Source organism: Oratosquilla oratoria, unplaced genomic scaffold (assembly GCF_046742065.1).
Source record: "Oratosquilla oratoria isolate Oo_2021 unplaced genomic scaffold, ASM4674206v1 SCAFFOLD79, whole genome shotgun sequence".
In the NCBI taxonomy this organism is placed as follows: Eukaryota; Metazoa; Arthropoda; class Malacostraca; order Stomatopoda; family Squillidae; genus Oratosquilla; species Oratosquilla oratoria.
In genome coordinates this window covers 574,537-599,288 of record NW_027467743.1, presented here as the reverse complement: position 1 = coordinate 599,288, position 24,752 = coordinate 574,537, and the positions used below count along the sequence as shown (strand labels likewise).

The following is a 24,752-nucleotide window of genomic DNA, read 5'->3' as shown; positions in this document are numbered from 1 at the left end:
TATAGAAATGAAAACAAAATCTAAGTTTTAAAGTTGTTCACACAGAATTCACTGGTACAATCATAGACATTCATGAATAATCAAGTTAACCTTGATTAATCACACTGAAATAAAATACATTGCTATTAGATTGATAACGAACAATGTCAGTAACCTTACAGCATGTGACATATGCTCAACGCTTTTTCCACGACGAAGCTTGAAGTCAAATTCGGACGAGTGGTAAACAAACTCTGGTGTCAAGCAGGCAAACAAGTGATAGTTATCGTAACTACATTATTATTGATGGTTTTATAGCTATCCTATTCCATGATAGGAATCTAAAGATTTAAGGTATAGTTTTGTGCATTCATAATGTGAATGATGAATACATCAAATCTCAATAATTTATGCACTTTTTACACACATTTACAATACATTTACCGTGACAAGGAACACATACGCATGTAAACAGAGTGGATTTGCCGCTCGACATATAATGATATATATATATAATAATAATTCAGGAATACTTGAATTAGATTTACACTCGTTTCTGTCCAATGTGGAAAGGAGCTTACCTATTTCAGGTACAGAGATAAGGTCTCGCTCCAAATTAATCACCTTTTTTCTTCACAATATTTAAATTTTAATGTTGATACCCATTACAGTTTTGCCCCTTAACTAAAGCGATTACCACACTGGGCTATTTTTCTTCCTATAAACTACCTCACAGCTTCACTTGAGTATTTTTTTTTCCACAAGCTACCTCACAACTTCACTTGACTTACATACCCCAAGGCTTTTCCCCCTTACTATGGAGGTAGCCAAAAAGGAAAAGGCATAAAATCATTCCCACCCATTCCATCCCTGAAAACACTCCACACCCCTCCACCCTACCTCCCATCTTAGCACCTCCTAGATGACGGGTCATCCCTGCACCCTGTCCACTGCCCTGGGTCAGAAGCAGTGTCGCAAGACACAGCACATCCACAGCAAGGCCGCTTCATTAAATTGGCGACCCCCCCCTCTCCGTCCCCCCATATAAAGGAGAGGACGGGGAGAAATCCCTTCGGGCTGCGTCAAAATCACTTGACTTGAGAAACTAAAATGACTTTACTTACAGAAATCAAGGTTTCTCTCAGAAAATTCAAGAGTAACATTCATCTTAATTCATCATTCAGTTTTGCTAGATGGAAAAATGATTTGATATTTGGAAATTTGAAAAAGTATATTGGGTATTTTTTTAGAAGTGCACACTGCCCATGTGTATAGCATTAGAAATTTAAATATTAATTTTGTAAATTATAAAACATTGATGTAATAGTCCATAGATATTTTTCTTGGTGGAAATCAATATCAGAAAACGTTAAAAGCTATGCAGAAATGAAGTTGTGTCAACTCCTTTAGATGCCATCTTTGTTTTGATAGATTCGGAGATGGCAACGGTGATGACCTGATGCCCTCTTGACTTACGGGTACTGCTATACTAGAAATAGGTTAGGTTAGCTTAGGTTAGAATAGATGAATTTATCACACTTTAATTTCTTCAACCTCTGCCTCTACCAAAACAAAGATGGTATCTCAAGTAGTCAAAATGGTTGATTCTTTATGTATAGCTTTTAGTAATTTTTTCTATGATTTCCTCCAAGAATAACATATATTACATTGATGTATTATAATTTACAAAATTATTATTTAATTTTCTATTCCTATATCACATAGGTGTGCACTTCTAAAAATTTACTGTAATTTTTACTCGGACAAACTCCCAACTGTTGGCATTAGTAAAGCCCATGGAAGCCCAGTGTGATAACCCCATCCATACAATGATGCCTACGTAGGTGTCATGAGGTGCGAGTAGGTATATGAGGATGCCAGCATTGGCATCTTGATTATATTTATTTTGTAGTTGTAGCTGAGTGACCCTAATATTCTGTGAACTGTCTTGAATGCATTTTCTGTGGTTATTAATATTCAGAGTGAAAGAGAACAAGTAATACAAATGTAACTTTATATTTTATAACAAATATTACAATGCATCACTGTATGTCAGGTAGCTGATGCTACCTGTGAGAATTTGACTTATATTGAAAATGCTAAGGCAGTGGACCTTGATCATGATGCAGCCCGAAGGGATTTCTCCTTGTCTTCTCCATTACTGCATGAGGGGACGGAGAGGGGGTTCACCAATTTAATGAAGCGGCCTTGCTGTGGGTGTGTTGTATATTGCAACACTGCTTCTGACCCAGGGCAGTGGGAGAGATGCAGGGATGACCTGTCATCCAGGAGGAGTCAAGATAGGGATGGAAGTGGAGTATGTGGGGATGGAATGGGTGGGAGTGGATTTTATGCCTTTGTTTTTTGGATACCTCCCTTGTAAAGGGTAAAAACCCTTTTGTATATGTAGGAGCAAATTTTTAAATCTAGGTTACAATCTTTTATTTTTTGAATCTCCAAACATCATATCACCTTTGTATCATGTATTTAAAAGCTGAATGATGAACTAATAAAAGTTAACCCTATACACATTGTTGACAACTTAAGTTTCATGTTAAACACCCATGTTTGTGTGATTCTGGAATTTTGCCCTTTTCTGTCATGTTCCCATAACAATCTATCCTGTCTCTACCTGACTCAGGGAGTTGGCAGGTAGGGGTCAGGGATGGCCTGTCATGCCCAAGGAGCGATGATAAAAGGGACACAAATGGGTTGGGGGTTGGGTGCATACCTTGGCTGACTACCTCTCTCATAGGGGGAAAAAAACTTCTTGGTTTTTATGGGATAGGGTAGAATTTGAAAATGGCCAGCAGGGAGACCATTTTCTCTGCTATCCATTTTGTAGGATCATCACTGATAGTACCTGTTGGTGAGCCCTTCATATCTGTATTTATCTATATACATCTATATACCAAAGGGTTTTTTTCCCCCTGATAAGGGAGGTAGCCACATCAAAAGGTTCATACCCACTCACCCATTTCACTCCTATCCATCCTTTCCTCCCTCTCATCTCATCTCCTCATGGATGACGGGTCATCCCTGTATCCCGCCCACTGCCGTGGGTCAGAAGCAATGTAGGAAGACACAGTACATCCACAGCAAGGCCACTTCTCTCTGTAATTATACATAGAGTATTTTGCAAATTAATGTATAGGAGATGGACAGACTTGACATTAAAGCTATTGTATTTTTCAGGTTCTTGTCACAATGTCAGTAGATTTGGGTGTATTGCTTCGTCTTGAGTTTCCAACCTGTGTTCGGGAAGGTCTACGAAAATTAGGTAAGATGTTGTAAAAGATGTATGATTGGATTTGCAAGAACATAAAAAAGAAACAACGATTGAGTTCTAAGTTATTCAACAACTATATATACCACATATGTACCATAAGTTAGTGTTTCATTAATTAAATACTGGGAAGACTTGCTTGCTGGGATCCAGGCCAGGAGAATAATGCTGGAACAATTACACAGGGTAAATTTATATAACAAGTAGTTCCAGTACTTTTTTTTAAGGTGGGGTTTTATTCCAGTATCTCACAAACACATTTTTCACTTTCTATTTTGCATTTGAAAGATCTATTTTCCTATGGAATGGTTAGGTTAGGTTAGCTTATACTGCATTAATTTAGGAGCTATTGGAAAATGTAAATTTCATGTTAAATATTTGTGTGTGCATGATTCTGGAATTTTACTTTTTTGTTGTTTAATTCTGTCAGCATATAAAACATGCTTCTGAACATTGTGATGTACTTCAGGTGATGCATTGTGTGGAGTGTTAGAGGAAGAAATACACCATAATTTATTTTATATTGTATGCCTGACTCCTGGTATTCGTAAGGTTTAAGAGACAGTAATATCCAAGCCCTAATAGACCCATGCTGTACTCAAATAACTATCAGAAGGCACATAAATAAACTTAATTATCTCTAAATAGCCAAAATAATTGAAAATAAGCTATTTATCATAAGATAACCTAAAAGAAATGACACAAACTACAAATGTAGAACCTATGAGTATCAGAGGTCAGGTTATATGAAGATATGATACATTATTGCAGGAAGTAAAATTGAAATGTGGTTTATTTTTATTTTTTTCATGCCAGAGGAAGTGATTAAACTTCCTACCTCATCCCAGCAGCATGGCACTCAGCAATATATTATGGATGAATTCATTTTTTGCTTTAAAGACCATAAAATCGGGAAACCAAAGGTTAGTGACAACAGAAAACTTTTGAGCCATTCAATATGGGCGACCCTGCAGAGATTTTCATCTCTATCACTGTAACTTCTGTAGTCGTTAAGATTCTCAAGCTTATCCACCACATTAAGGTGTCAACTCTCAGATAGGTTTACTGTTGAAAAGTGGATATTTGCATTGCATCAGTTATTTTACTTACCATGAAATTAGAAAATTAAAGGATAGTGTCTAGTAAAATTTTCTTGTTATAATTATGATAATTGTCTCAAGTTGTAGTGACTGGAAACCTGAAGACTCACATTGGTCAGCAAAGGTCCTCAGATTTTCCTATAGAGCAGAGATTCTCAATCCATTTCTTCATACATCCCATCTTTATGTGATGCTGTCTTTTGGTCTCATGGAGATCACTTCAATATTGAACAAAATCACCAGGCATCCACTTATTACCACCAATTTTTGGACTGTGGACCTCCTTTTCAGTCTCCATGGACCATAAGGGGCCCATAGTTCTAAGAACCACTGCTATGGGAAGAAACATTAGACCCAGGGGTGGGCAGACTTGTCATTGCAAGGGTCACATTCAGAAATTCAGAACATCAAAGTGCTGCATAATATATTAAGTAAAATAACTGATATTTAAAATAGCCAAAATCATTATCTAAAAAATTATATTTTAAAGTAGAAACTTCAAATGAAGTACATTTATTTGAGAAACAAAGTAGCTCACTTTAAAGAAAAAAAAACGAGATTTTTATTGATTAACATTTTATAATAATGTAGAAGCTCACTGGCCAAGCGGATTAGGGTGTTGTTATTTGTGGCGAAGGTTGAGGGGATGGTGGTTTGAACCCTGCCACTGACAAAGTTTAACAAGGTCATGGTTTATTAAACTCCATACTACAAAGTCCTTTGTAAGGGGTACTGTCCAAGCCTACTAATAGGGGAGAGTTTGTGATGTTAAACTATATCATCATCATAATAGTGTGGATAGATTCAATCTAGGTGGCCTGCAAGCCTATAGTTTACCTATCCCTGCATTAGAATGTTATCTGTGTTTTTTCAGTGTGAGACTGTTTCTATGTCTCTGGCCCATAGTAGTATTAGGAGGGGAACAGTTGTCACTTGTTATCTCTCCTTATGGGGCAGAAACGTGGAACATAAGAGAAGAAGAGAGAAGGAGTTTGAATGTGTTTGAGATGAGGTGTCTGAGAAGTATGGTGGGGGTTACTAGGCTGGATAGAGTGAGAAATGAGGAGGTGAGGAGGAGAACAGGGGTAAAAAAGGATTTGGGAGATAGGGTTGATGAAAGAATATTAGGATGGTTTGGACACATGGAAAGAATGAGTGAAGAAAGACTAGTAAAAGAGGTATGGAAGGCAGATGTGGAGGGAGTGAACATGAGGGGACGTCCTAGGATGAGGTGGATGGATGGGGTGAAGGGGGCTTTGGGGAAGAGGGGAATGTCTGTTGAGGAAGGAAGGGAGAGGACGGAAGACAGAGGTGAGTGGAGAATGGTTGTATATGGATGATGTTGTGACTGCATGAGGAGAAATGGGCGGGTGGGTGGGGTAGTATGTGTGAGTAAATTTTGACGCAGCCCGAAGGGATTTCTCCCGTCCTCTCCTTATATGCAAGGGGGGACGGAGAGGGGGGGTCGCCGATTAAATGAAGCGGCCTTGCTGTGAATGTGCTGTGTCTTGCGACACTGCTTCTGACCCAGGGCGATGGGCAGGGTGCAGGGATGACCCGTCATCCAGGAGGTGCTCAGATGAGAGGGATGAAATGGGTGGGAGTGTTTTTATGCGTTTCCCTTTTTGGCTACCTCCCTTGGAAGGGGGAAAAAGCCTTGGTATATGTATGTATGTATGTATGGGAAAGTGGAGGATGTACAAAGTTCACAGAGAAAGACCTTGAGCCCCTGTCCCAAGACAGAGGGTCGTGGACATTCACGTGGGTGTGGGAATGTTGCTGGTTTTGGGTAGGACAGCACGGAGATGATTTTCTCTGATGTCTGTCATGCAGGACTACCTCATAAAGGTAGTTTGTCATTTTGATTAACATTGTAAGTCATTCACCCACAATATCTCTTTTTTTATGGACCTGCCCTGTGGCTGTTACCAGTTCCCTGTGAGAGATGTGGGTCTCTTGCAAGAGAGACATGTGACAGTGGATTGATTTATTCACTCGCCCCTCGAATTAATCCATCAATCCATCAATCCATCCACTGCCACAGATCCTTCACACCACATAAGCCCCTGCCACACATACATGACTCAAATGTGTTCAATTGCGTAGAAACAGCTTAGGTTACAATCTTTTTATTTTTAAAATCTCCAAATATCATATCACCTTTGTCATGTTTTGAGAAGCTGAATGATGAACTAAGGGAAGTTAAACCTATACGAATATTAGACACATTGTTCAATTGTCCTCAGGGAAGTCTAGAATACTGTAAACGAAGTCATCATCCAGTTTTTCAAATTCAAAACATTTGATGAGAGTCTTGAATGTGTGATGGGGGCTATACAGAGCAGAACAAGAAAAGAACCCCAGCAATATTAAACTCAAACATTTATTACAAAAACTTACTCCTAGTACCCCACAACACATCCATCCAAAAACATACAGATCACAAAACAAATGTCCTGCAGGATCATCAGAGACAGGTGCCCATCAATGATCCCCCAGCAGGAGAGAACCAAGGCAGTGGGTTGATTGACGTGTAATGTTTTACAGCCGTTGGGCCCCGTAGAGGAACTGGCTATTGTACAGCAGATGGCACATCACATTGGAGAATCCGTGGATGCAGCATCACAGAATACGCTCTTCATCACCCTATTTCATCCAGCTGCCAATGATGTACGAACCCCACACAAACTAAGGATTTTGGGGTCCCTTGTGTCCTTGGCAGTTGTGACTCACAATGCGTCTGTTTTAGAAGCTACAGCTGTTTGGTTACAGGTGTGTTTGATTTATTGTTGTTAGGTTGTTTTGAAGTGATAGTGCTTAATATTGTAATAGTGGACAGGATGCAGGGGATGACCCATCATCCAGGAGGTGCTAAGATAAGAAGGAGGGAAGAGGGTGGAGGGGAGTTGAGTGTATTAGGGATGGAATGGGTGGGAGTGGTTTCTATGCCTTTGTCTTTTGGCTACCTCCCATGCAAGGGGGAAAAAAGCCTTTGGTATATGTATCTATGTAGGTTGTTTTGCATTCTTAACACACACTGAACACCTTGTCCCACATTGTCCACACTCTCACCCTGCCCCACATGGGGCATTGGTCTTTTATTGTATATATGATTTTATATTGAGTATGACTGGGACCTAGTCACTGGGCAGGAGACAGAGATGACTCTTCTTCCAAGAGGAGCTAAGATGAGGCGGAAACAAGGATGGTGGATGGGAGTGGAATATGGGTGAGAGTGGGTGTGTGGCTTTGACATAGTTGCCTCCCTCATAAGGGTGAAGAGGACCTTGGCATATAGATAGATTATTGGGATACTCGTGAGCCGAGTAACTAAGAGTTTCGCTACTCGGGCGAGATATCTAGAGTGAAGGTGGCTTGAGGTGATGTGGGAAAATTAGATTAATGAAAGGGCGTACTGTATTAAATTCCCCTCTTCAAAAAATGTAATGGAGACACTGCCCTATTCTTTACATGGTAGAGTTCACGATATTAAACCAGTTGTTTCTAGTAAAATGGGGGGCACAAAGAATAGGTGTAGTGTGGACATATGCTACCTCCTTTCTAAAGGTATCTTTTACTCAATGTGATTATTGCTTAACAATGATCGTTCATGGCTCAATGATTCTTGTCGAACAATTGTCTAGAGCAGTGGCTCTCAAACTTTTCCATCTAACAGAATCCTTTCACATTTGCTGGTACTCGGCGGAACCCCCAACGAAAAAAGATTTTGACAGACTTAAAAAGATTTCAGAATAACCGTCACCAACATACATACAGTATATAGTGGTACACTCGTACAGTCTCTCCCCCTCAATCTCCTCTCGAATGCAAAATATTTCATCACTTTCAGATTCATTTTATTCATTCCTATTCAAATAAATAAATATTTATACATACATATGTATATATATATATATATATATATATATATATATATATATATATATATATATATATTATATTTTTTTTTTTTTTTTTTTTTTTTTTTGCCACAGAACCCTTGAAAGGTCTTCCTGGAACCCCAGGGTTCCGCGGAACACAGTTTGAGAACCACTGGTCTAGAGTACTAATTCTTTGTTTTTGAATGGGGCAGTTTTATTTTGAGCTGCTGATAATTTTAACTGAACCTACCAACACATTTACCCAAATATGATGCCAGGTAGGCTGTGTGTCACCAACCTTTGGCTGTGGTTGGCTAATAATTTATCGCACAGAGCAAAATGCACTTTAAGGGGGAAAAAGAACTTTTGATATATGTATTTGTGGGTGGCTCCTCGTATACAAGGAGCTAAGGTAAGAGGGAGAACAGATGGGTGACTGCCTTATAAAGGAGAAGAGTTCATTTTGTATTTACGTACGTACACTAAAGGCTTTTTTCCCCCTTAAAAGGGAGGTAGCCAAAAAACAAAGGCATAGAAAGCACTCCCACCCATTCCATCCCCATCACACTCCACTCCCCTCCACCCTCTTCCCTCCCTCTTATCTTGGCACCTCCTTTTTCCATATAGATAAAAACATAAGAATAGAGGAAATTGCAAGAGACCATAAGGCCTACACTAGGCAGTTCCATGTCCCTTACCACCTACCATCCCTATCCATAAAGTTATCCAATCTTATCTTAAATTTCCAATTGTTTCAGCACTCACTATATGGTCACTAAGTCTATTCCATTCATTAACCACTCTCTTAGTAAACTAGTTCTCACCCGTTTCCTTCAATTTCAGCAAGTTTGTTGCTTGAGCAGCTGCAGCGGAGAAGTCTGCCAAGGCCTGGTGAGGGATTACTTCCTCCCAAACCCGTCCTCGCCCTCGATGCCCTCGCCTCTCACCCCGCTTCCTTCAATTGCACCGCTCTTTACTGCGAATCTTATCACAGCTGCATCTCAGCTGTACGCAAATTTAGGTAAGTTTTTTTTTTTTTTTTTTTTTTTTTTTTTTTTTTTCCTTCCCTCTTCGTTCTTCTAATCTTGAATGGGTGGAAGTGGGTGTCTTTATTTTTTTTTATTTTTTTTTATTTATTTATTTATTTTTTTATTTATTTTTTTATTTTTTTTTTTTTGAATGGGTGGAAGTGGGTGTGTCTTTAACCAAGTTACCATCTTTATAAAGGAGATGATGATTATGATGAGATTACCTAGGTTGTCTGGACAAGCACTCCCATCTCCCTAAGGAGCATCATCAAGGCTGGAACGGGGTTTTCCCATAAATCCCATTGTATAAATTATGTTGTTGGCATGCATAATTGTGTACAATGCAGTCTTCCATAATAAATAATATAATAATTGGTTTAACGTCACAAACTCCCTCCTGTCGGGAGGCTAGGATGGTGCCCCTTACAGAGGACTTTGAAGCATGGAATTTAATGAACCGTGCCCTTGGTTCAACTTCGCCGTTGGCAGGGTTCAAACCGTCATCTCCTCGACCTTCGCTGCAAGTAACGACACCCTAACCCACTCAGCCACCGAGCTCAGCCTGTGGCCCTGACAATATAAGTAATATCCCAACAACACAACCTATACACTATATGTATATTTGTGGACAGTGGAACACAAATATATACTATGCCTCTATATCAACAACACTCATACCACACATACATACACCCAAGATTCTTAGCAGATAGATTCATGTTGTTCAAACAACACATCACAAACAAAAAGGGCAAAATGCACACCTAGACTTGTATGCTGAAATCAGTTGCAAGAACAACATTCAGACAACACAAAGAAACAATCACTACACTATATAAACAATGCATATGCTCAGTGATGAATTATGCCAGCCCTTCATGGGCCCCTAATCTCACTAAGACACACCACAATACCCTACAGACCATACAAAACAAAACCCTAAAGACAATTACAGAACTATTTGACTTGTGATGGCTGTTACAAACACTTTGGATTTGGCCGATGGACTATATACAAACACCTACTATCGCCCTCTTCCATTACCAAGAGCAGCAACAAGGTCAGGTCGGAACACATTCGTGTACTTCCGAGGTAAGCAACATCAAACCCAGAAGCAACAGTGTTATAATAGCAATATGTTTGCTATTATCTGGCGACATTCATCAATGCCCTGGCCCCGTGAGGGCCGATGAGATGGATGCCAAGCTGTCCTGTTTGTCGGGCAAGGGCCTACAAATTGTTCACTTGAACATTTGCAGCCTGACGTCAAAATTGGACGAGGTAAGAGAGATTACCCGGAGGACTACCCCTGCAGTATTATGCTTCACCGAGACCAAGCTGGACGATACGATAGCGGATCCGGAGGTAGAGATCAACAACTACACCATCGTGAGGAGAGATCGTAACCGGGTTGGAGGCGGCGTGGCTGTCTACATACGCAACGACATCGCGTTTGAGCAACGGACAGACATGAACAGTGAGTTAGAGGCTTTGTGGATAAACATTCTCTTGCCAAAATCTAAGCCTATCCTCGTAGGTGCCTGCTATAGACCGCCCTGGCAACATGACTTCTATAGTAAGCTTGAGGATTTGTGTTCCAATTCCACAGACTTTCTGAACAAAGAAGTGATTATAACTGGCGACTTGAATACTCATGTAGAATCAACCTCGAATACTCTGCATAATGCGCTAAAGTCATTCTGTTCAATGAATGATCTGAAACAAATTATCACAGAACCCACCAGAGTATGTGCCACTGCTAATTCTGTTATTGATCTTATTTTGGTATCAGATGTTCAGAAAATATGTTCTAGTGGAGTAATTGATATTGGTTTGAGTGACCATAGAGCAACGTATTGTATCAGGAAAGTTTTCAAACAACAAATCAATCAGCATAAAACCATAAAAGTTCGTTCTCTTAAGCATTACAGCAAGGAATTGTTCTGCGAAAGGTTGTCCGCGGTTAACTGGTTTTCAGTCGTCAATTGTACAGATGTTGATCAAGCTTGGAATAATTTTAAAGCACTGTTCATGGGGGTATTAGACAAATTAGCTCCAGTAAAATCAATCAGAATAAAACAACGTTCCGAGCCGTGGTTTTCTGGTGACATCTTGAAAATGATCAACAGGAGAGATAAGGCTTTAAAAGAGTATAAGAAAACAAAAGATCAATCTGTTTTCGCTATGTATAAGAAGTTACAGAACGAGGTTCAGGTTATGGTAGACAGAGCTAAGGTAGGATATTACAAAGATTCTCTCCAAACCAACAAAAACAATCCCAAAAAACTATGGCAAACAATCAAACAGTTAGGTTCTTCCAAAAATCTAAAATCCAAAAGTAGTAACATTGGTCTTAATGTTAATGGGATCGTTACTTTCGACAAAGTAGCGGTGGCTCAAAAATTTAACTCCTTTTTCACCACCATTGCTACCACCCTCGTAAATAATTTACCAGTACCTTCAGGTCATTTTGGCCAAGAACACATTAATAATTATTATTGGAATCAGGGTGTATCCTATGACACCTTTGCTCTGTCTACGGTTGCTAATGTAGATGTGTATAAAATGTTGAAGACTGTTAACAGGTCTAAGGCTACCGGACTAGATAATATTCCAGCCAGATTTGTGAATGACTCAGCTGAGCAGATTACTCCCTGTATCACTCACATAATCAATACTTCGATTCAACAGGGCAAAGTTCCCAAAGATTTTAAATTAGCAAAAGTTACTCCTTTGTACAAGAAGGGTAGCAAAACAGATTCCGGTAACTATAGGCCAGTCTCAGTGCTCGGTATTATATCGAAGGTCTTGGAAAGAGTTGTTTATAACCAGGTTTATGAATACATTCAAAGCAATAACTTGTTCTATGATTTACAATCAGGCTTTCGAAAATCATATTCTACTGATGCATGTTTGATCAATTTGACTGATTACATCAAAGGTGAAATTGACAGAGGTAATTACTGTGGAATGGTTATGCTAGATCTCCAGAAAGCCTTTGATACTGTAAATCATGATATTCTATTATTCAAACTACAAGCGTTAGGCTTCAAATCAGATGTTGTTAATTGGATGAGGTCTTATCTAACAGGTCGAGAACAGATTGTGAATGTAAATGGTTCAACATCAAAAGCAGCAAAAATAACATGTGGTGTCCCACAGGGTAGCATTTTAGGTCCGCTGTTGTTTCTTTTGTATGTGAATGACATGAAAGCTGCTGTGAACTGTAAACTGCTGTTGTATGCCGATGATTCAGCCTTACTAGTTTCTGGCAAAGATGTAAATAGGATTGAGACGTTACTCAGTGAAGAGTTATTGAATGTCAGCAAGTGGTTGTTGGATAACAAATTGTCTCTACATCTAGGTAAAACAGAATCCATTCTCTTTGGCTCCAATCAAAAACTCAAAAATGCTCCCAACTTCAATATCCAATGTAATGATACTAGTATTCAACCTAGGTCTGTTGTCAAATATCTTGGAACAGAAATTGATCAAAATGTGTCGGGAGAAGTTACATACATACATATACCAAGGCTTTTTCCCCCTTACAAGGGAGGTAGCCAAAAAGGGGAAAGGCATAAAAACACTCCCACCCATTTCATCCCTAAATACACTCCACACCCCTCCCACCCTCCCTCTCATCTGAGCACCTCCTGGATGACGGGTCATCCCTGCACCCTGCCCACCGCCCTGGGTCAGAAGCAGTGTCGCAAGACACAGCACATCCACAGCAAGGCCGCTTCATTTAATCGGCGACCCCCCCTCTCCGTCCCCCTCTGCATATAGGGCGAGGACGGGGAGAAATCCCTTCGGGCTGCGTCAAAATTTACTCACACATACTACCCCGGCCCCCACCCCCCCGCCTATTCCTCCTCATGCAGTCACAACATCATCCATATACAACCATTCTCCACTCACCTCTGTCTTCCGTCCTCTCCCTTCCTTCCTCAACAGACATTCCCCTCTTCCCCAAAGCCCCCTTCACCCCATCCATCCACCTCATCCTAGGACGTCCCCTCATGTTCACTCCCTCCAAATCTGCCTTCCATACCTCTTTTACTAGTCTTTCTTCACTCATTCTTTCCATGTGTCCAAACCATCCTAATATTCTTTCATCAACCCTATCTCCCAAATCCTTTTTCACCCCTGTTCTCCTCCTCACCTCCTCATTTCTCACTCTATCCAGCCTAGTAACCCCCACCATACTTCTCAGACACCTCATCTCAAACACATTCAAACTCCTTCTCTCTTCTTCTCTTATATTCCACGTTTCTGCCCCATACAGTGCTGTTGGCACAATCACTCCTTCATACAGTCTCCTCTTCGCATCCATTCCCAAATGTCTATTCCTCATTACACTCTTTAAACCACCAAGGCATTTACTCGCTTCTCTCAATCTACATTCTACCTCCACCTTCACTCCACCTTTTCCTGCTACACTTGCACCCAAGTATCTAAAACTATCCACTTCCTCCAGTCGCTCTCCCTTAATGTTCACTTCCAGTCTACTGCCACTTTCACCCCTTGTACATCTCATCACCTTACTTTTATCCACATTTATCTTTAGCTTTCTTCTATCACATACTCTCCCAAACTCTGCCACCAGCTTCCTCAATCCCTCCTCTGACCCTGCCACAAGCGCAGTGTCGTCCGCAAACAACAACTGGCTCACCTCCCACTTTTCTCCATTTTCTTTAACCATCTCCAATCCCTGACCCACTACCCTAGCATTCACCTCTCGCACCACCCCATCCATGTATAAGTTGAACAGCCAGGGCGACATAACGCATCCTTGACGAAGTCCCACCTTTACTTCAAACCACTCACTCTCTCCATTTCTAATCCTGACACATGCTCTACTACTCTCATAAAAACTCTTGACAGCTCCCAAAAGCTTTCCTCCTATCCCATAAATCTGCATAACCTCCCACAGTGCCTTTCTGTCTACCCTATCATAAGCCTTTTCCAGATCCATAAAAGCCCAAAAAACATCCTTCCCCTTTCCTATAGCTTTCTCACATATCTGTCTTACCACAAAGATCTGATCTACACAACCTCTACCTGTCCTAAATCCACACTGTTCCTCACCAATTACTCCTTCTGTTCCTCTCCTAATCCTCTCAATTAAGATCCTCCCATAAGCCTTCCCTACTACACTTAACAGGCTAATCCCTCTGAAACTACTACATTCACACTTGTCCCCTTTTCCCTTGTAAAGAGGAACTATACAGGCACTTCTCCAGTCCTCCGGTATTCTACCCTCTCTCCAGCAAACATTAAATAACCTCACCAACCAGTCCACCATCACTGAACCTCCCTTTTCCAGACATTCTGCATGGCATCCATCCAGACCAGGTGCCTTACCTACTTTCATCATCTTTACAACTGCCTTCACCTCATCCTTCCTTATTTCTCCTCCATTCTCCTCACTCATCACGGTCATTTTCTTAGCATTTCCCACCGCTATCTTTCCCTCCCTATCCTCCTTTACATTTAGCAACTCCCTAAAATATTCTGCCCAGCTTCCCCTTACTGCCATCTCTTCCATTATCATCTCTCCATCTGCACCTTTTACCTTTTCTTCTCTACTTGATTCGCCTCCTCTTCCTCTCTTAATTTCTTTCCAAAACATCTTTTTATTACTTTCCAAATTTTCTGTCATACTCCTACCCCATTTCACATCTGCTCTCCTCTTTGCCTCCTTTACCTTTTGCTTTACTTCTCTTTTCTTTTCTTTGTACGTCTCATACGACTCCCCCGTCCTCTTTTGTAACCAATCTGTGAATGCTCGCTTCTTCTCTTCTACAACCTTCTTCGTTTCCTCATCCCACCATTCACTACCCTTTCTTCTATTTCCCCCTGTCCTTCTTGTTCCACACACCATCCTTGCACACTTTAAGACTCCCTCCTTGAACCATCCCCATTCCTCCTCCACACCCATCTCTGCTCTATCCTTTACTCCCTCCCACTCCTCCTTCAGCTTCTTTTCGTACTCCTTCTCCTTTTCCTTTTCATTCAAGGAGTTCACTCTAAGAACCTCCCTACCTTTTGTCCCTTTCCTCTTTCTCCATCTATCCTCCACTCTCAGCTTACCTTCCACCAAAAAATGATCTGATATTCCCCCACCCTCTCCCCTTAGCACATGTACATCCTTAACTCTTCCTATCATAATCCTATTTACCACTACATAATCCATTAGTGCTCTATCTACCACCCTTCCCTCCACCACCCTCTCCCATGTGTACTGATGCTTGACTTTCTTCCGAAACACTGTATTTGCTATCATCAACTCTCTTTCTAGACACATTTCCACCATCAACTCTCCACTACGATTCTTTCCTGGAACTCCACACTTCCCAACCACTCCATCGATTGGACCATTTCCCACCCTAGCATTAAGGTCTCCCAGTACTATTACATTGACATTTCTTCCTAAACCCTCTATGCACTCATTTAAATCTATCCATAACGGGAGAAGTTATGGCACAAAAAATGATTAAAAGGGTCAGCTCCAGAACAAAATTTTTGGCAAGAATACAAAAATACCTAGATGTAGAGACAATGAAGTTACTAGCTTCAGCCCTGGTTCAGTGTCATATTGACTGCTTGTTCTTCCTGGTATAGCAACCTATCTAAAAAATCTAAGAGTAATCTTCAAATATGTCAAAACAAACTAATCAGGACCGTTTTGAAAATTCATCCACGTACTCATCTAGATTATACGCATTTTAAACTGTTAAATTGGTTACCTGTTGAGAAACGTGTTGCTCAGTTAAAGCTTAATCATGTTCACCAAATTGTGAACGACTCTTGTCCCAGTTATTTGTCAGATATGTTTACACTTGTCAGAAATGCTCGTTCCCTGAGAACTCGTTCTAGTAGGTCATCTGTCATTGTACCTAGGTTTAATAGTTCGTTAGGGAAAAGTACTTTCAAATACACTGGTGCTATTGCTTGGAACTCGTTACCGACCAACATTCAATCAATTGTATCTAAAAGTAGTTTTAAAAAATCGTTAAATGTTATCTTTTAGACACTGTTCTCTCTGAAGAAAATAGTTTATATGTTTAATTTACACTTCTTATAATCCTAATTTACACTTCGTATAACCTAGCTTTTCTATGATAATCCTTTCCTAATTGTAATATGAGGACCACAGTGGAAATAAGTCTTTTGACTTTCTGTGCCATCCTCGGATGTACAATTATATATACTGTGTATAATAATGAGTTGTATGTATTGTACTTATTGTATGTATGATTGTATCCGAATAAAATTCAATTCAATTCAATACAACACTTACAGACCATATACACCACAAAATGAAAGTCCTCAAAATCAAGGATCATTTTGACATGAGAACCTCACAAACAGTTTGCACAGCCTCCACAAACACAACACACCCATAACACTACATAGCAGAACACCCACACATGCCAAGAAATATCAGAACAACACCCAAATACCTATATCACACCCAAAAACTCTCTACCTCCACAACCACCAGCCTCTAGAAGAAATCCATAATCGTGTTGTTCACTGCTCCATCAGCATACTGAAAGACAGTACATTGTGGCATGCCAGACCCCCTGATGTCCATTCCTCTGAATCCCCCCTCCACCGAAAGGACAGATTCCACCTGGCCAGGCTGCAGTGTGGCTACCATCCAGACTTCTAAGCTACCAGAAGAGGCATCACTGATAACTGTCCAGGATGTTACACTTCACCCACATACTATACAACACATTATGGAAGACTGCATTGTACACAGTCATGAATGCCAATAACACAATAAAGGATATGTGGAAAAACCCCATTCTGGTCATGACGTCCTTTGGGGAGACAACTGCTCAGCCAGACAGTCTAAGGAATGACAACACCAACAACTTGGCTTCCCCAAGTAGGTTAGAACATTGCTATTTGTGGTGGAGGTTAAGGTGATGGCAGTTCAAACCCTGCCACCAGTGAGTTGGACCAAGGTTCATTAAATTCCACACCACAAAGTCCTCTATAAGGGGCACCTTCCTAGTCTCCTGATAGGATGGAGCTCACAACATTAATTCAAATCATCGTTATATATTCATTTTTAATTTTTCTTTCAGGTACAGGTAATATATGCGTAGTACCACCTTTGCCATTGGTGCGAACATTCGCTTCCTGGTTGTGCACACACCCTCACCTGGCCCTGGTTCCTCTTACGCAGCCATTACCAGGCATCTCGTTGCCCATGACTGCCGTTCCACCCATTTTGACCATTGTCAAGTAAGTGACCGAAAGTGCTCTGTATAGCATGGTTTGTATTGGGCGTCAGGTGTGACGAAATATAAGTTTGGTTCCTTTAATGCTATCTGTCTCTATACCAAGGACTTTTGGCCTTCTTACAAGGAAGGTAGCCAAGTCAAAAGGCCCATACTCTCTCCCACCCATTCCACTCCCATCCACCACCCTTTCTTCCTTCTTATCTTAGCTCCTCCTGGATGACGGGTCATCCCTGTGTTCTGCACACTGCCCTCAGTCACAAGCAGTGTGATAAGATACAGTACATCCACAGCAAGGCCGCTTGATATCCACCCACCCACCCCCATGTATCCCCCACCCCCATCCGGTCCCTTCATGCAGAAAAAGAGAAGATGGGGAGAAATCCGCCTCAGGCTGTGTCAAAATATCATTCACACTTAACCACCCCTTACTCCCCCCCCCCCATTCCACCTTTAATTACATGCTTTAATTCATGTATAATGCATTTTGTAGACATGTATAATCAGTTGGTTATGTATAAATGCAGTTAAAGCCATTTGATGTAGGGAGTGTCTTTACAAGTCTTTTTCTGGTTAACACCTGGTAGTTTTATGTCATTGGTCAAAGTACTTTCTATTTATATCCAGTTTTGTCTCGGGTGAATAAGATAATCTGATGGTTCCCAAAATAAGAGCTGTAAAAGCCATCATTATGTGGAAATTAATGAGAAAAAAATGTGTTTGAATTGTACATTTTTCACCCCATTTTTCTCCAGGTTATGTGTGGAGTCCCCATTCTTCCTCCGTTATCATGCACAAACACAAAGTCCACTTCCATCATCTAGAAGACCAACTCTGACAAAGATTACACAGGACATGGTAAAAGTGGAGGGTAAGGAAGGGTGGAAGGAGGATGTTCAGGAAGCCGAGGAATTGTATTCGAAGCTTCACTTGTCAATGTTAAAAACTCTCCAGAGTGTGACGACAGTCAGATGTCGCATGACTCAGAGACAGGTACGTACGGAAGTCATTCAGTGAGTTTATAATGTATGTTTTCTCTACCTCTGCAGCAGTTAGCTCATATAATCTTACCAACCCAAAACATAGATTTCTCCCTGTCTTCTCTTTTTCTGCATGAGGGAGATGGGAGGTCATCAATTAAGTTAACCCCTTCCATATGATGTCGCTTACGTAGGCATCATGAGGCGTGAATGGGTATATGTAGATGCCGGCATTGCCGTCTTGATTATATTTATTTTGTAGTTGTAGCTGAGTGACCCCTATGTTCTGTGAATTGGCTTGATCATATTCTCTGTGGTTATTAATATTCAGAGTGAAAGAGAACAAGTAATACAGTGGTGACTTTATATTTTATGACACAAGTATTATGATGCATCATCGTACATCAGGCAGCTGATGCTGCCTGTGAGAATTTGACTCATATTGAAGAGGTTAAGAATACTAAATTGTTTATTCTTTTTCTTTTCAAGGTGCTGTGCCCTAAACAAGTGCTCAGCATGATTGAAGCCGTCAGTGAACGTGTGAAGCAGTGCAAGAGCTCGGATCAAGATTGTCTCCAGCTGTCACTTGACCGTTTAGCTCAAGTCATCCTCGTAGCTCTGAGAACAGACTGTCTATCAGGATCCCTTGGTAAGTCGCAGTTTCTTCGAAAGCAGAAAATGGGGTGGAAAGAGACCTCACAGAGCAGTGGTTGTTGTTGTTGTCATTGTCGTTGTCATCGTTCCCTAGACAGGCCAAGCAGTCCTGTCTCCCTGAGGAACACCATGGCTAGAATGTGGTCTTCCCACAAATCCCGTATGGAGTGCGTGCTGTGTTGGCATGCGTGATTGTATTTACCTAACTGTAGTATACAGGAAGGGAGCAACGCTCATTGGGTCCCATTTCCTGTTCTCTAATTTTCTAACATACCTAGACTCGAAATCATGTAGTTCCAACTTAGTTTATATCCTTGATTTCCAATTATCATGTTTAGATTTGAACTTGTGTATTGTTTGAGCTTGGCCTCTATCACCTTCTAAGCTATTCCACATGTACATCTATATGGAAAACTATTTTTTTCACATCCTTTCGACATTTGGTCTTTCTTAATTTACTTCCATGACCAACCCTCCCATTTTTAATCAGTTGCATAATGCAGACAGACAGAAAATATGGCTGAGTGGAGAATGGTTGTGCATGGATGATGCTGTGATGCATGGAAGGGAGTGGATGGGGATGGGGGGGTGAGGGAGTATGTATGAATGATATTTTGATGCAGCCCGAAGGGATTTCTCCCCATCTTCTCTTTTTCTGCATGAGGGGTCGCCAATTTAATGAAGCAGCCTTGCTGTGGAAGTGCCATGTCTTGCTACATTGCTTCTGACCCAGGGCAGTGGGCAAGATGCAGGGATGACCTATCATCCAGGAGGAGCCAAGAAAAGAGGGAGGGAGGGAGGGGTGGTGAATGGGAGTGGAGTATGGGGGGGAGGAAATGGTGTGGGAGTGGACTTATACCTTTTGTCTTTGGCTACCTTCCTTGTAAGGTGGAAAAAACCCTTGGTGTATGTATGTATCATTATCATTTATTCATTTATTTTATTTGGGAGTGGTTTTATGTCTGTTTTTTGACTACCTCCCTTATAAGGGGGGAAAAGGCTTTGGTATATGTATGTATGTATTATTTATTTATTCTATTTATTTATTATTTATTTGTTTTATATATATATTTTTTTTTTCTTCTTTTTTTACCCTCTCAACAGTAATAATTACAATTTTCCAGGAGACATATGGAAAGCCTTTAGAACCCTTCCATCAAACCGCCTTATCCGAACTCTACTGGATACTCATGGGATCAGGTGACACAACGAGAACTTGCACGAGCAAACTTACTATCCCGTGGTACCCAGTTGGCAACACCTGTGAAAAGCAAACTTCAAAGACACTCGGATGATAACAGTGCGGGAAATCTTCGACCAGGATCAGGAAAACCCGTGTTTTCAGGACATTACCCCTTCATAGAAATGGAAGTTACTTAATAAGCGTAAACGTGATGGAAAATATAAATCGTTCAAAGTGATGGAAATAGGCGTCATATAAGTGTGTTGTTTGAAACTGAAGGAACGGAACATAGTGCCACAATATTTTTGTATAGTGATCACCCAGTGTTTATAGGCAGGCTGGCCTATTCATGGTCAGAATAGTTGGGGAGGGGAAGAGAAAAAAATAGAACAAATTAAGATCAAAGTAAGACAGAAACTTGTATATATGCCAAAAGGTCTTTCTCCTTGTTATATACCCCACCTTATACTTTATACACCCAAATGTGTATAACTTGCAGAACAGGTAAAAATTTTTAGAATTGTAAGTATGAATGAGTTTCAGAAGATGTTCTTATAAAACGTGTTGTTTGTTAAATAGCACAAAAAAAAATTCTTTCATATCAAAATAAGGACTATTCAGATATATTTATAAAAATGAAGGACTTTCACTGTAAAAGGAAGATTGTTTAGATGTATTTACAAACATGAGGGACCAATGGCGGGCACCCAGTTATTGGGATCCTGTGGGATGTATGTTGGAGAGAATCGGCTCCCTGCTGGCCGTCTTCGACATTAACTCTGTCTAGAAGTGCAACCCCAAAGGGTTGGTACTTGGTCTCTGAACTGGGCCCTAGATCTCTCTAGATTACTTGGACTGTACTTCCCCCACCTTTTCACATAAGGAGAACTGACAACTGGTGACTGTTTTGTTACCACCATGACCCATTTACATTGCTGCATGTCTGACCCCCTGATGTCCATCCCTCTGAATCCTCTCACCCCTGAGAGGACAGAGTCCATCTGGCCAGGTTGCAAGTGTTGCAGGCCACCATCCAGCCCTTCTAAGCTACCAGAAGAGGCTGGATGACTGCATCACTGATAACTCTCCAGGATGTAACACTTCAACCCCAAACTAAACAACACATTATGGAAGACATGCTAACAATACAATATACACTCTCTAAGGGATTTGTGGGAAAACCCCATTCCAGCCATGGCGTTCCTCAGGGAAACGGGACTGCTCGGCCAGATAGTCTAGGGCAGCGTTTCTCAACCTTTTACTCTTGAGTAACCTTTAAAATAAATTGCATGTCTCAAGGAACCCCTGCGCAAAAAAACAAAAACAAACGCATATACCATATCTTTCTCATTTTATTTTCATTGTAATAATTGGTTAGATAGGATGATGTCTATATTACATTATTACAATAACCTTTTGTGGAGCCTTAGGGTTCTGCAGAACCCTAGTTGAGAAATGCTGGTCTAGGGAATGACAGCAACAACTGATGACTGATTCCTGCTACTACCAGGGGTGTCCACAGGAATTTTTGTGTGGGTGGTGAGGTTAAGAATTTTTGTAGGTAGGGGTCAAAATTAAATGTATTTTACGTAATGGTTTATGGTATAGGGCAGTGGTCGGCAACCCATACAGCCAGAAGAACCTTTTTTAACTTTAATAAAAATGTTTTGCTGTTGGAGCTGCAACACAAAAAAAATAAGTTCAGATTAGGAAAGACATTTCTACAAATCATGATAATTGATGGCCACAGATCTTTTTGAAGTTGAATAAATGTATATATGTATATATATATATATATACACAATCGACCCTCCATTTAACGGACAAATGCGTGCAAAGACCAGTCCATTCCTGCCAAATGTAAACAGAATGGACTAGATCAGTAAATAATGGACAAATGGCTGTTGTTGGCAATTTGGTACAGTATACATTTATTGGTTTCTTTTACTGTGCCTGAAAGTAATATGGTAATATCGTATTATGGAAAAGAATGAGAAGAAAGATTAGTAAAAGAGGTGTGGAAGGCAGAGGTGGAGGGAGTGAACATGAGGTGACCAAGGATGAGATGGATGGATGGGGTAAAAGGGGCATTGGGAAAGAGGGGGATGTCTGTTGAGGAAGGAAGGGAGAAGACAAAAGATAAGGGTGAGTGGAGAATGGTTGTGTATGGAGATGATGCTGTGATGCATAGAAGGGAGTGGGTAGGGGGTGATTATGTGCGAATGATATTTTGACGCAGCCCGAAGGGATTTCTCCCTGTCTTCTCTTTTTCTGCATGAGGGGGCAGAGAAGGGGGTCACCAATTAAATGAAGCAGCCTTGCTTTGACTGTGCTGTGTCTTGCTGCATTGCCTCTGACCCAGGGCAGTGGACAAGATGCAGGGATGACCTGTCATCGGGAAGGAGCTGAAAAGAGAGGGAGGGAGGGGGAGTGGAGTATGTGATGATGAAATTGGTGGGAGTAGATTTATACCTTTGACTTTGGCTACCTTGCTTGTAAGGGGGAAAAGTCTTCAGTATATGTATGTATGATTAGTTTTAACACACATAAAAGGTAAATATGAAATAAAAGAACAGAAATAAAGTTTTTCTTGGGTGGCATGGTGCAGGTACAGGTTGATATATCACTAAAGTATTGTGCAGCAATGGACAAATGATTTGGATTAGACAAATGTACGCAGCAATGGATTATTGGGCCATCATCCAGCTCTATAATGGAGGGGACCTTTTTTCCACTAAATTGAAGATCTGTTGCATCAGGGTCTGGTAAATGGAGGGTTGAGTGTATATATGTAGATATAAATATATGATTTTGCCTGGAATGTTTTACAAATGTACAATACACAATGTCTTCATTTTGATGGAAAAATAATTTTGTAAGAGCCGCAGGTTGCCAACCACTGTTGTATCCGTGCTTCTCAACGTGGGGCATACGCTCCACAGGTGGGCAATTTAGTTTTTCATGTGGGCAATATGATTTTTAAGGGGGCAACTGAGGAAATCTGGGTCAAAATCTTTCTATTTTTATTTTATTCAATTTGTTTTGTTTTTTATTTTTCAGTGATGCCTTGTTCTTTTGAAGTGGTTTTAAACCAAAGTTTTATCCTTTTTCGGCTGAAGGGGAGTTTATTTTTCAAATAATAAGGATTGTATATCACCACATGGGGGACTGCTATTTATTTTATATTGTATGATTATTTGTTTGTTATTATTTGTCTGTTTATTTATTATTTGTTTGATTTCCATTTATTATTATTTATTTGTCTATTTATTATTTGCTTGATTTCTGTTTATCATTATTTATTTGTCAGTTTATCATTATTTACTGTTTACCTGTTTGTTTATCATTTAACTATACCTATGTATTATTTATTTTATATATTATTATAGTTTTTATTTTATTATTTTTTTTTTATAATTTATATATATATATTTTTCGCATCCGACCTAGTTATGGACCAAAAGATCTCCTGTTGGCGGGCTCCGCCTTTGTAATCCTTTGTAGGTGGGGCATGCCCAAAAAAAGGTTGAGAACCACTGGGTTATATCAAGATACACACTTCAGATTGGCCGCATCGGTATATATTTACATTATATGAGTTACATTTTGACTTTCATCAGTTATACAATGATATGCCCCAACTTAGAAATCTAACTAAATTATGTCAAGATACACACTTCATATTGGCCGCATTGGCATATATTTACATTATATAAGTTACATTTTGACTGTCATCAGCTATACACCGATATAATCCAGCTTAAAATATCTATCAGAATTATATGTAACAACTGGCAAAGTTACATTTTGACTGATGAATCATACAGTAATATACTAAAACTTAAAAAAAAATTCAACAAAATTATACCTGATGGCCAGCAAAGTTTCAAACACGCCCTTGGTTCCTAGGGAGTGGGGGCAAATGTCATCCCCTGGATCCCCCTATGGACATGCATGGTTACTACCGTAACCCAACGACATTGAATCAATCCCACACTAGCACAACACCGACAACAATCCGACATTTTTCCCCAGAGAGAGATCTATGGGAGGTTCTGACGACCCAGTCAGGGCTGGATTTAAAAACATAAGAATGGAGAAGACTGTAAGAGACCATAAGGCCCACACCAGGCAGTTCTGTGTCCATTACCATCTATCATCCCCATCCATAAATTTGTCTAACCTTTGAAAACAACCAATAGTTTCAGCACTCATCACATGGTTACTAAGCCTATTCCATTCATTAACCACTGTATTGGTAAACCAGTTCTTGCTTACTTATTAAATCTAAATTTGTCCAGTAGGTGTAATTGGCCATTGACCTAAGTCCCACGGCTAACTGGGGGCCCACTAGAGCTAATCTTTCATGCAAGAATGGTAAAAAAAAAAAAAAAAAAAGTAAA

At 40.3% G+C, this 24,752-nt stretch overlaps 1 protein-coding gene across 1 annotated transcript; it reads left to right on the top strand.

Annotated features, from left to right (window-relative positions):
* Positions 1-178: 178 nt before the first annotated feature.
* On the top strand, positions 179-24,752 carry LOC143024004 (integrator complex subunit 15). The gene is made up of 9 exons (XM_076182695.1): positions 179-333; positions 3,175-3,259; positions 4,082-4,188; positions 6,913-7,137; positions 9,090-9,267; positions 17,377-17,536; positions 18,288-18,525; positions 19,002-19,161; positions 20,291-24,752. Exons 2-9 carry the CDS (start codon positions 3,187-3,189, stop codon positions 20,368-20,370), a joined length of 1,221 nt encoding a protein of 406 aa, XP_076038810.1. The 5' UTR covers positions 179-333; positions 3,175-3,186; the 3' UTR covers positions 20,371-24,752.